The sequence below is a fragment of the Onychostoma macrolepis genome, chromosome 20, assembly GCF_012432095.1.
Source record: "Onychostoma macrolepis isolate SWU-2019 chromosome 20, ASM1243209v1, whole genome shotgun sequence".
Lineage (NCBI taxonomy): Eukaryota > Metazoa > Chordata > Actinopteri > Cypriniformes > Cyprinidae > Onychostoma > Onychostoma macrolepis.
This window is the reverse complement of record NC_081174.1, coordinates 890,573-904,546: the sequence shown is the minus strand read 5'-3', so window position 1 is coordinate 904,546 and position 13,974 is coordinate 890,573. Positions and strand designations below refer to the sequence as shown.

At 37.2% G+C, this 13,974-nt stretch overlaps 1 protein-coding gene across 1 annotated transcript in view; it reads left to right on the top strand.

Annotated features, from left to right (window-relative positions):
• LOC131527570 (prospero homeobox protein 1-like) overlaps nt 1–11,233 on the top strand; it is a 30,102-nt gene extending 18,869 nt beyond the window's left edge. Inside the window, exon 5 of the mRNA XM_058756772.1 lies at nt 4,750–11,233. Coding sequence (XP_058612755.1) covers nt 4,750–4,935 — 186 coding nt within the window. The 3' untranslated portion in view covers nt 4,936–11,233. The remainder of the gene's footprint in view (nt 1–4,749) is intronic.
• The last annotated feature ends 2,741 nt before the right edge of the window (nt 11,234–13,974 follow it).

Genomic DNA, 13,974 nt, shown 5'->3' with positions numbered 1-13,974 from the left:
AATATTTACTCAAGTAAATGTAACGAAGTAAATATAACTCGTTACTACCCACCTCTGCTAGTGAATCAGGCATTTCATTATAATGATGAACCGTCAATAGCTGACTATCATCAGCTGATTTGTTACTGCAAATGTGTCTGATAAACAAACCATCACAACAGCCAGCGAAAACAAACTAATTGTAATGAGACTTAAGAGCCCAATTAATGAAAAAAACCCCAAAACAATCACCATTATGATGACTTCAGATGAAACAAACATTAGATTTAAACCCCTGTTAATTCTCAATAAGAACTTCTTTAGAGCTCTAACAGAAATAAAGTCAGTCTGTTTAGTAATGAGTGAAGCTGGTGATGCTGTTTGTGGAGTTGTTTAATCCTCCTCTGCTAAGATCTTCAGAGATTTAATGTCTTTTTTCTTCAGCTGAAATCATCTAAGGCTGTGGCTTAAGCCAGTCGTAGTTCTTGAGTTTCTGTTTGTCTCTTTTCTCTGTTCTCTTCTTTCCTTGAGTAATTTTGCTTGTTAACAAGCTTAGACAAGCTGAGAGGATTCTATAAATACAATATGAAGATTTGTGGCTCAGATAAGGTCCAGTGGGATTTATTTCTTTGCTCTTGGCTGACATGTGGCATTGCTATGGCCTGCTTTTGGCCCAGATCTGGCAAACAGGAGCGGTCCGCCCAAGTGCCATCCTTCCATGCTATATGTGGGCCAGATCTGGGCCAACGATATTTAGCTATCTGGGAAAGACCCGAAAAACACTTCGTCTCTTCGCTAATTAGCACACAAAATACCATTGGTATACTACTTCCGCCGCCTCACCAGAAGTTTTACCCACGTTCTTTTTTACAGTAACGCCCCCCGGAAACTTGTGGATACCGGAGCAAACGGAACTTGCTGCTTTGGCAAGGGGCGGGGCAGTACTGTAACACCATCTAAGCTGATTGCCAATCACAACCACTGATCTATATATAATGACTGGATTGCTCATTATGTTCTATACTACCGACAGGCAGTGAAGCCACTGGAAGTGTTCGATCCACCATCTTACTCTTTCCTACCAGCAGAGAGCACCATTGAGTCACAGCTAAAACACTGACCTAAAATCACCCGATTTGAAGTGAATCAGTCACACAGGATTAGTTTTTGTGTTAGGTGTATGTAAATTCATTTTTACTTCAGATGTTATCGGTAATGTTTATGGTCTTTTTGGGCAGGATAAGCGATACATTTAAATAGTTAAGGTGGGTGTGTCTGCTGCACACTTGCCAACAGAGGTAACATAACGTTAACTGATCCAACACAAAATATGGCCAATTTTTTTATGCATTTAATTATTCAGGAATAATTAAACATTAACATATTAGTATCAGAAATTGGTTTGAATATACAATGAATAATACAATAGCCTCTGTTACTTTATTACTCTATGTTGTACTGAAATGAAAAGCTAACTTATCATGCACCATCCTGGAAAGCTTCATGTCTTTAAGTCCGTACTGTAGTCAGTTATTTCTCTGAATAAATTATGATGTGTATATTTTTAATGTCCTGATTGAGCAGCATCTACAGTATCTCACAGAAGTACACGCCTCATATTTTTGTAAATATTTTATTATATCTTTTCACGAGACAACACTGAAGAAATGACACTTTGCTACAATGTAAAGTAGTGAGTGTACAGCTTGTATAACAGTGTAAATTTGCTGTCCCCTCAAAATAACTCCACACACAGCCATTAATGTCTAAACCACTGGCCGCAAAAGTAAGTACACCCCTGAGTGAAAATGTCCAAATTGGGCCCAATTAGCCATTTTCTCTCCCCGGTGTCATGTGACTTGTTAGTGTTACAAGGTTTCAGGTGTGAATGGGGAGCAGGTGTGTTACATTTGGTGTTATCGCTCTCACTCTCTCATACTGGTCACTGGAAGTTCAACATGGCACCTATGGCAAAGAACTCTCTGAGGATCTGAAAAAAATAATTGTTGCTCAACATAAAGATGGCGTAGGCTATAAGAAGATTGCCAAGACCCTGAAACTGACCGCTGCAGCACGGTGGCCAAGACTATACAGCGGTTTAACAGGACAGGTTTCACTCAGAACAGGCCTCGCCATGGTCGACCATGAAGTTGAGTGCACGTGCTCAGCGTCATATCCAGAGGTTGTGTTTTGAAAATAGTAACGTAAAACGTTATGTATATATGTTAAATCGATAATTAATTTAACCACCGTTTAAATCATTACCTGCTTCAAAACAAATGCTGTTAACAAAATCATTGTTGAAACGTTTGCAGTAAGCCTACTGAACGAATAAAAACACTATAACAAAATTACATAAACAATGAATAACTACAAGGCGAATGAAGATTTGTTTAACTGTTATACAAAGCATAAATCTTCAGATTTCAGAATGAGCACTTTGTCATTTGTTATATATATGTTGAGGTCGTGTCCATCTGTTTGTCGTGTTTACCTGATGTTCACTACTGTAATGAACGTAACTTTTTAATAAGCAGGGGAAATTCCAGACATTAAAAAAAAAAAAAAAAAATACTGTTTACATCTGCATTGTAAGAATGTACAGGCATACTTCAGATTTAAAAAGCTGACTTGTTAGGTGGTGTTTTCTCATTCAGTTTGTACGATTTCCTATTAATTCAATGGAATGTTTTAGAATAGTGGGGAATACCAATATGGCAGCGCAGCGGCTTCACTTTCATGACGTCATGAGCAATCCAGTTCTCCATTATAGATCAGTGATCAGAACGCACTGGTACAGCTAACCAGTCACAACACATTCCGTTTTTCGGAAGGCGGGCCTTCATCAAACCCGGAACTAAATGTAATAATCTAAATTATGTGAAAAATAATGTGTTTTTCGAACCACCAAGCATGAGAGCATGTTCTAGTACATCCCCAAAACAAAATCAAGACTTTGTAAAAGAGCATAATAGGACCCCTTTAATGTCTGTTTTGAAATTGTTGTGGTGTTCATACTACGTGACACTATGTAAATGATCTGCAACAGGAGGTCACACACTCCAAACCATGTTTTGTCATGAAAACACACATGGAACAGGAATAACGTGAAACAACGTGTGGAACAAACAAAAAATGTACATTGGGAAAAAGTTTGCACTGCAAGCTGTTTGCGTGATGATCTATTCTGAAAATTTTTGCTGCATTTCTTGTCCACTCTTTCCTTAAAGCCATGTTATGCGTCGTTGAGTAGTTTACACAAAGATTGCCCGAACACTGATCACCTGCTGATTTTCACCTGATCACAGCCCGACCTGTGGGTGTTAACTTAACTTGCAAATTGGGCTTAAATCGGGCTTAAAATCCTGTAGTATGGATTTGGCATTAGCTGATGAAGCTGGTCAGAGAGCTTGGTGAAATGAGACACCATAGCTGCCAGTGCTTGAATGGTAGTGCCCATCATGCTGTCTGAGAAGGGTGATCATTAAGTCAGGATGATCCAAGCTGGTCCAAGAGTTTTCTGGACAGATAAAACAAGAGGTAAAAAAACAAACAAAAAAAAAACAAAAAAAAAAACAATATTAGTTCTGTAAAAGTGATTGTTTTTCAGAAGGTTTTGTTTACCAACTTGTTCACCAAGGATGCAAGTGTGTGTGTGAATAACATGCTTAAGATTAAATACAGTGATTTATCTACATATTATTTCACATATGTCATAAAGGAAAATCAAGACAAATATCAATTGTGAGCAGAATCATTATACCCTAATTTCCAATCAAACATTAATTGTCAAATTACGTATAAAAAATTAACCACTACCACTGTCATTTCACAGAATCTTGTTTCATGTATACATATACATTTATTTATTTTTTAATTTTTTTGAAGAGACTATTTTATAAAACTCCGGCTGTCCCAGATGAAAGATTGGCATCGTGAAACAATTGTGGCGATTTCTGTGATTGTGAGAGAGGTTCAAAGACGGCTGTTGTCATGGTCTTGCGACCAAAGATAGCCTATGATACAGCATGATCATTGCACAGTATGTTTGCTGCTACGATCCATGTTTACTGACCAACCAATAAAAATGCAACATGAAATCAACACGACATGGCGCTAAAACATAAAACTACTTACCTCAAGCTCTTATGCCTTCCTCTTTTGCCGCTTCCACTTTTTTCAGCACACATAAGAACTACAACTGCTAAAGTGTGATTTATTATGCTCTTTTTGTTTATCACTAGCACATGTTGATGACTTTTATTCTTCTATAGTAATGTGCGTCGTAGCATACGAGTCATTGGGGGTCATCATCGTACAGTGTACACACTACGCCAAGTTTATTAGATCCACACAGTGTGACATGCAATGATCTTACAGGATTGCTAAAATCGTGCAGTGTGTCTCAGACTTTACGGTTTATGTTAATTACTGTGTAAATCTGTTATGTGATAAATTTACAGTAATCAGAGTAATGACTTCATTGAATTATGTTCACTTGACAATCCTCTTCACACATGTCCATTAATATTAATAGTTTTAAGAATTGTGGTGTGTTTAATACTTGTATCCTGATATACAACACAAAAAAGTTAAACTCAAATGCAATAGACCTGTATATTTTAATTTACGTACTTCAAATGCAAAAGGCAGTGTTTTAAGAGTATTCTGATAATTATGTGGTGGATCTAGAGATCATGTGATGAACTAACAGTTAACACTTTTAATTTCATGGTAAATTTAACTTCCTCTCCATGTGTGTTTCTGCAGGTCCCTGAACGTTTCCTGGAGGTAGCTCAGATAACATTGCGTGAGTTCTTCAGTGCTATAGTGGCTAGCAGAGATGTGGATCCATCATGGAAGAAGGCCATTTATAAAGTTATCTGCAAACTGGACTCTGAGGTTCCACAGATATTTAAATCTGCCAATTGTCTTCAAGAACTCTTGCGAGAGTAATGTGTTAAAAAATTCATATAATTATTTTCATTCCTTTTTAAATGTATATTGATAATCTGAGATGCAGGATTTTACCGGTTTTTTGTTTTTGTTTTTTTCTGCCTTTTCACAATTTAATGTATTATATGAAGTAGCATTATATTTATTGGTTTTATTGTTTCATTGGGTAACTTTTAGTGTATCTCTCTACAGTCCATGCAGGCTATTGATTGTGGATCTCACACTCCTGGGGCCTCGTTTACAAAATGTGCATATACATAGATTTGATTTTAGAGTGTACATACGCTAAAATACACACCAAAATTCAAATTAATAAAAACGGTCTCTACCGAGGAAAAGTGCTTAGTGCCACATCAGGGTATAATCAGATGCATGCACTTTTCCTTGTGGTAGAGCTGCATTTGGAAATCTAAGCAATTCTTGTCGCTCGGCATTCTCAAGTAAAGGATTTGAACGTTGACTGGTGCTTTGTTAGATCAGTGGTTCTCAGTTCAGCTTTGTTCAGAATGTCAGCCCAAATCCAGTTTTTGTGCAAATCCAATTGAAATCCGATCTATTTAGATAGTCTGAGTGGTGACAAACTACATGAAATACAATTTTTGCAAATCCATTTCGAGCTATGTTTGCACGGTTTGAAATCCTGTTCAAAAAACCATTTTAGTCTGACCGTTTAGATCGGATTTAGTTGTACATTTTTGTACAAAACATGCTGAACGTCTTTGCGGAAACAAACTTGTATTGCGTGAAGTATAAGTCAAGGCGGAAAAAGACAATATATTGCTAGTATATGCACCTCTTTTGAAACCAGTGGAGATGGCAGCACAGAATAAAGCCACGCATTCCAGGTCCTGCGTTTCTGCTGCGGTCTCATAATATGAAATTTAAGGACTTTATATCACAACTGTTCAAAATGCTGTTGCTTACAGTGTGGACAGTTAGTCATTTAGATCGGATTCCATTCGGATATGCACAGAAATCGAATTTGGACTGACAGTCTGAACAAGGCATTTTAATCCTGGCAACCACCCGCTCTGCATATTATGCATGTCTCTCTTATTTAACACACCTGATTCAGATAACAAGCTCATTAGAAGAGAGCTCCATGCATGTCCCTACACAGTGTTTGTTGCTTCCTACTCCCCTGAGTATGGGAAATTCGTTGAAGTTTTCAGAACATTCATTCACGGATTTGCGCTGCGCAGCGTCTTCACATAGAGACAAAACTTACTAGAGAAGTGTGACATAATATACCTCTGTAAATACAAATACAAATTAAATTCATGTCTCACACTCTTTAATACCCCATGAATGGAATATATATGCTCTCTTCAAACTAGAATCATGGTGCAATGTCCTGTAAAGTCCACTTCACAGGGCACTTACAGTCAAATAGTATAAACTGCTGACATAATAAGAGACACATACACAGACAGTACGTTTACATGGACATCAATACTCCGACTTTAATATGATTAAGACAATACTCTGATTAAGAGTCTACCATGTAAACAGAGATTTTTGATTACCTTAATCCGGCTAAAGTCATAATCGAAGTAAACACAAATCGAATTAAGACATGTCTGTACTGCACTTCAATAATGCGACTAAAATAGGAATACTCCACATGTACACACCTTAATCAACCTATTACCGTCATGTATGACTTTTCGCCGCATTTTGCGACAGGATACACACACGGCAGTGGTCAACCGGCAAATAAAAGTGCTTCAACACTGCCGTCGTCTGTATGCACGTACAAATAATTAACTGCACTTGAAGCTTTCATAAAATTAAAAATGAAACACCCAAAACTGTATATGGCATCATCACGAAGACAAACTACCGTATTGACCCGAATATAAGACGACCCTGATTATAAGACGACCCCCCTTTTTCCAGATGTACCTTTTGGAAAAAGGCTTTTAGAAAACCAAATCTTGTTTTGTTTTTTTCTCTCTCTGTAAAACACATTTTTTCTTAAATTATTTTCATATTGCATATTTTAATATATGCCTATTTTAATTTTTGTTTTGAAAGTATGGTAAATACTGGTAACATGTACCAACAATGACATTGAAAAATATACACTTTTTGATATACCATAAAAATAACAGGTAGCCCATCTGAATTATATAACATTCAGGCTATCCATCTCATAGTAGCCTACCAAAATTTTATTAACAGTAGAAGTGAAGTCTTATTGTAGTCTTCAAATATGGGTACTGTTATGTTTTAAAATCACTTACAGAGGAAGTTTGGTCCCATCAGGCTAACATGACAGTCACGACTAGTGCCGCTGTAAGCTTTTCTTTTTCTTTTGTTTTCACTCACGATCTTTACAACACACATTACATTACATATTTCATGGCACACTCGTTTTAAGCGTGTTTGGCGCCACCTATTATTGCGGGTGTACTATTGACATGTCAAAGTCTAGACCCTGAATATAAGACGACCGTGTTTTTTCAGATGTATTTCCAAGAAAAAAAAACATTGTCTTATATTCGGGTCAATACGGTATATGTTTATAATTGAAATTCTGGAGGAGACGTCGGATAGCGTTTCGTGGTGACGTAATGACGTGTGCCATTAATCGATCTATGTACTATAACATGTAAAACAGGAACATGAAAGGATTATTCTAAAAGCAAGTCATGTAAACACCTCAATCATAATGTCTTATTCAGAATAAGGTAAATAATTAGATTACTGATGTCCATGTAAACGTAGTCAGAGCCGGGGGTCATGAGGACTGGAATTGTGAACCACTGTGTTAGATGTTAATGACATTAATTAGGCAGAGTTTACAAGGTAGAGATCTGAAACCATTCTGCTGCACACAATTTCAAGACCATTGGCAATTTATAAATTTCAATTCTGAAATAAAGGCATATGCACATACAAATCATATGTACATTTGTTCTCTGAATCACACATATGCACATTTGAGAAATTATTGTGAGATCAAATGTAGGACAGTTTCTACACAAAATTGTAAAAGAGACCCCAGGGGTCTAATTCTTTGTACCTCACTTAATACATCTGAAATAATTTGACCTGTGCCAGATCTTCTTGTTATAATTGATCTCTGGCTGATTTGTTTTTTCAAACGAATTTGCAGATTTGATTAAAATATCTGGATTAGGTTGTCTGAGATTACTGTGCACCCTGTTGATCGTAAAGGGCAAATATGTTGATACTTGAAAAACCTGCAAACAAAACCCTTCAAACGGCAATGGTGACACCAGCAAATAAATATAAAATAACTCTGCTTTATCAAAATAAAGTGTAACCCTGTATTTAATACAATCCTGTATTTTCAGCAGTCCACTTTAGATATTCTACTAACTATAAGTAACTACATGTCAACTAATTCTCATTCATTTGCAACTACATGTCTACTAACTCTCAGAGAGGACTGATAGGTTAGGTTTAGGCTTAGTCGAATAAGTTGATATACACTTGCAAATATTCTTATAGTCAGTATGTTGTATGTTGTGGACCCATCAAAGTAAAGTTTTAGAGTATTAGTAGATTGTCTGCTTAATATAATAATGACTGTTAGTTGAATGTCTAAAGTGGACTACCATATACAGTAGCTTAAACATTGCCACTGAATCAGTATGTAATCAGTGACACTGAATATATACTATATATTTTAAATGCAGCCAGATCTATTTGTCTAATAAACCTGGCATTATTTATTACGACTTTTGTTAATATCGTAATATGCAAATCAAACTGACGTCCAAAACTTTCCACTGGAAGAAACTGCCATTCAAACTGAATTTAAAGTGATTTTACAGCATTTTAATCAAGTCTTGACTAATATTTGACATCAAATTTATGTCAAGGTGATATCTGGGTGCAGACTACACAACAATTATTATTTTACCACATTCATTTAAAAATTATTATTATTGCTGTTATTATTTTTAATTATTACTTTTCCTGGTTCAATAAGGTGCTCTTGTAAGAAAATAGCAGTGCTAGGGTCAGACATTCAGTATCACTGCTTAAAAAGATGCAATCTAATCTTGTTTATGTGAAATAAGTCTGCTCCCAAGCAGGCTTTAAATTATGCCCCCGGTTTCACAGACAAGGCTTAAGCCTAGTCCTAGACGAAAATGTAAGTCTGAGCTGTTTCAACTGAAATAAACTTGCACTGACTGATCTTAAAATATATCAGTGCCTTTGTTTTGTCTCAAGATTTTTTTGTTTTTTTTCTAAGCATGTTTATAAAAATTACTTAAATGTCCCAATTTAACTATGGACTAATCCTGACTTAGTGTAAGCCCTGTCTGTGAAACCGGGCCATGGACTTGTTATGATAGCAACTTCAAGATGAGCTTCAAAGAACTTCCTCAATTATGTCAACAGTAAAATCCAGATAACTGAGTAATCCATGTACAAAGAATGGGCCCCTAATGTGAGAAGTTCAAATTTTGCGGTGTGTATTTTTTTGTCTTTATGGTGAAAACAATTGTGGTAAAAACACTAATTTGTATTATTACTATTATACACCTTTCAGTTGGTTATGCCTGCTCTGAGGTTTTGTATTTGTTCTATATTGTAAAGTTCAAAGACATTCATTATTATTACAAAGTCTGTTTTTTGGGGTCTAATGAAAGAATTGCCCTGGCTGACAGCTTAAAATCCCAAACAGAGTAGTCCTGCCCTCTTGCATCACAGCATTATTCTTCACAGCATAGAAAACAGTTGTGCTCACTGCTTGAGATAGAAATGCTGACACAGCTGGAAATGCTTCTTTTATAAGCAAATTCATCAGCATATTCCCACACGCTAGTCCTCAATCACACGGTGTATGCACTTGGCACTTGTACAGCTCTAGCAGGATGTGTCATTGAACCAAAAGTATGTAAGCATAATGGAGTCACTTCTAAGTGTCATTCCAGAATTCTCATTTCAAAAAGCCATCAAAAGCAAATGTTGTCTGTTATAACCTCTTGAGAAAAAAAAAAAAAGAAAACTTTTGGTGAAAGTGTTCAATGTTCATATGTATGTCTGCAAATTATAATTGTCCAGTTGCAGCCAGTTTGTGTGGTTACTTTTTGTCATGCAGAACAAAATACAGATTAGAAAACTGATAATTCTGGTAACTGATGCTGATATGTTGACCCATGTTTGAAGCAGGTGTAAATTACTCTAGAAATAAACACCCGTGACCTCATTACATTAGTTGTGGCAACCATTCTGTTATCAGCATTATTGCACCAAAGAAATTGTTTCAATATATCAGATTTTGTTGGTGATTTAAAGTGTTATCCAGTGTCAAGGCAAATAGGCATTCCATCTAATATAAAATCAAATTTATTGTATTGGCAGTTATTTGTTAACCTAACAAATAACTGTGGCAAATCGGTTGTGCGGATCACTCTGCTGTGGTGACCCCTGATAAAGGGAGCAAGCCGAAAGGAAGAGAGAGTTATTTGTTAACTTACATGTTACAACCAGAGGTCCGTTCTTCGTACCTTGCTTAATAGATCTGAGATGATTTGAAAGATTGCACATCTTATAATCTTGATAACTGATCTCTGGCTAATTTGGTTTTGCGGATTTGATTAAAATATCTGGATTAAGTTGTCTAAAATTACTGCGCGTTCTGGTGTTTCTCGAAAAGGGCAGATGTATTGATACTCGAAACCACGATCAGCAGTGCAGCGATTGGCTGGTGGCAAGACATCAACATAATGACATCATATAATTTAAAAATGACACCTGATGAAAAACTTGACAAATTTCTGGACCTTTATAAGGAAACAGCGAAGCAAACAAAACTACATAAATGTTATAATAGATAAATGAAATGTACACTGTTTTTATTCTTTTTTTTTTTAGCATGATTCCAAATTATTTATATTCACAATTTCTAGTATTTGTACAGGGTTTACATTTTTTTTTTTTTTATGTTGTAATTCGCAATTCATATAACAAATCTACTTCAAAGATAAAATTAAATGACAGCATTAATTAAAGTTTCTTAAGGGTCAAGATGAAGTTATCTGCATCTCATGTGCTCCATGAAGCCACTCCACTCCGCTGAAATTAATGCACAGCTCAGATTAACTGTATAGCATGTGTGTAAAACTTCAAGACAATTATAAAGTTATTATTTTATCATGAATAAATCAATGAGTAAAACTGGCTGTGTCTGTAGAATTATAGACTACACAACATTATTGTATTATTTTCAAAATAATTTTTTTATTATTTTAAATTATTGTCCCTGGATCAGTAGGGTACTGTTCTAATAAAGTAGCACTGGCTGGGACAGATTTTAAGTATTAATTCCACTTAAAAAGATGCAAAAGATCCTGTTTACATGAAATAAACCTGGGGCCTGTACCATGAAGCCGGATTAGCTGGCTAGCCAGGTAAGTTTCAGTTTAGCTTGCGCCAACTCTGGGTTTTAGGTACCATGAAAGTAGCTTGGCTTTTAGCTGCGTTCATTGCCATAGTAACTTAACCTGCCCCGGAGCAGGTTAGCTGTGGAGTGTATGTTCTGAGTTGGAGATCTCAAACTGAAATTGGACCAATCAGATGTGAGCAAACTGACACTTGTCTGATACAAAAAAAGTCACTCCCCCAGTTTATCTTGCTCCAAATTAGGTCACTAGTACGAAAAAAAAAATGGTCTGGCTTTAATGATAATTACATTAATAATATAAATCATATAATTTAAATAAATCATAAAATAGTGTAACAGGGCTGACGAGACGAGAGGCGTGCGGATCCATGTGCAGGCTTTTATTTACAGGCATGGTCAAACATACAGGCAGGGTCGAAAACAATGGCAAACAGGTATGGCAGGGACAAGACAGAGTAAACTAAGGGCAAGCGTGGGTCGACGATCAGCGAACAGTATCCAAAGGGCAAGACAGGAGAGGGAAACCAAAAACGTCAGCGATAGTCCAGGCAGGGGAAAACACAATCCAACAAAGGCTAGGCTAGGCTAGGCTAGGCAAGGCAAGGCAAGGAAAACTAACGGGCTCTGTAGGGCAGCGATAGTGCATACGATACTCGGCCACGAGGGAGAGAATGTCCAGGGTTGAAATAGTGTGTGTGATTAGTGATGCTGTGTGATCAGTGCAATGAGTGATTGCTGACAGCTGTGTGCGTGTGATTGTTGAGATGGCTGATGGGAAATGCAGTCCATGTGATATTTCCAACAATATAAACTAACTTAAGTTTCACTTGTGACTGCACTGATAAAACAAGATAATTTATTTTATTTGTTCACTTTCATGAACAAGTACTTTTTCATTGTAAATGCATTTAAATTAATCATATTCCTCAATCTCTTAACCTTTAACTTTTAACCAAGGCTTGTGATTGGCTATTCACCACTGATGTCGCACATTCATAGGCTTTGATCCTGAGTTTGTGGAGCATGTGCACGAGTTAACAAAGAAAGTTGATGATAAGCATCATGGTACCAACAAAGCCGGATTGGAGTGGTTTGGTTTCGTCAACTCGAAACCAATCCTGTAACTCTGAATTTGTTCATCTACCATCATGGTACAGGCCCCTGCTCCCGAGCAGGATTAAGCTTACAAACCTGTTGCTATGATAGCAAGTCCAGGATGAACTTTGAAGAACCAATTTTTCAATTCAATTCATGTTTATTTGTATAGCGCTTTTTACGATACAATCGTTACAAAGCAGCTTTACAGGAATTTAAGTTTCTACTAATATATATGCAAATTCAACGAATGTTTGACTAGGGGTTTTCACATGATTTCGGAATTTCTGTCGGTATGCCTCGGGAACTAGCTCATAAGCACGCAACACGGCATTTTTCATTAACGCTTGAACAGAGCCTGAATTATGAGGTAAAGCAGAACAGACTTCCTGCGCTTTCCCGACGAGTTTACATTGTAATAGGAGCGGCCAAATAGTCTGCGGCCACTTCAAAGTAGCAGCGATGCGTTCAAATACCGTAAAATAAGTATCGACTTCACTCTCACGAAACAGTGGAACTAAGGCAATTTGTCTGCTGATATCAAATTCAGGTTTACTTGCGTGTAAGGCGCGTCGCGGCGCAGGAACAGGGCTAGGAGTGGAAGCATTTACAGGTGGTGATACAGGTACACTCAGGCTGGGCGCATCAGAGACTGAGGGGTGAACAGACTGCTTAACTTTCAGCTCCAACCCTGATAGCACACGTACATCTCTGAGACGTCTATTTTACGTCTGCATTTACATCTGCAAGACGTATTTTTTAGGGTGGTTGCTCATCTGCAATACGTCTATAGGACGTCTCCTTTTAGATGTCAAATAGACGTCTATTAGATGTCTTTAAGATGTTTATGATTTAGAATGTATGTAAAACTGACATCTTACAGACGTCTGTCAGACGTTTATAGACAGCAGATGCTTTCCAGATCAAGAGATCTTTAACAGACATCTTGTAGACGTACGTGTGCTATCTGGGAAGTCCAGCTCCTTGAGCCTGATCGCTCGCTGGGTTTCCAGGTCAACTGTGCGCACATGCAACAGTTGGCTCTGAAAGAGTTGGAGTTGAGCAAACAGCAATATCAATCTGATCGCCAGCAAAGGATTACTAAGAGAAGGAAGGTTAGTGGGATCCATGCTAGTCAACTCCGCGGGTTTGGGTTCCGCCCCCTCCCCAACGGAAGTCGACACTTGACCTGCAACACCCGCTTCACCTTCTTCAGACAAAACCCCACGTTCAACCAAATGCTTGTAAATCACTTCCTTAATGTCCTGCTTCCTATTTCCACGAGTAACCTGGATTTGATATAAATCCGCAATTGATAACAAATCATCTTTGCGGCAAATATCCAACTGACGTACTGAAGGTTTAATCGCGAACTTATCTAACTCAAATCTCAAAGCCATTCCTAATTCCCTCCGCCTTAAAATGAAAACCACCAGGCAAATAAATAAACACAAAGCCAATTTCATGAGTTTCATATGTCTCGTTCACACAACGATACAACTCTTTTGGAGTTTTTTTTTTTTTTTTTGAGACGAGCCCCCAATTTCTGTTACGAC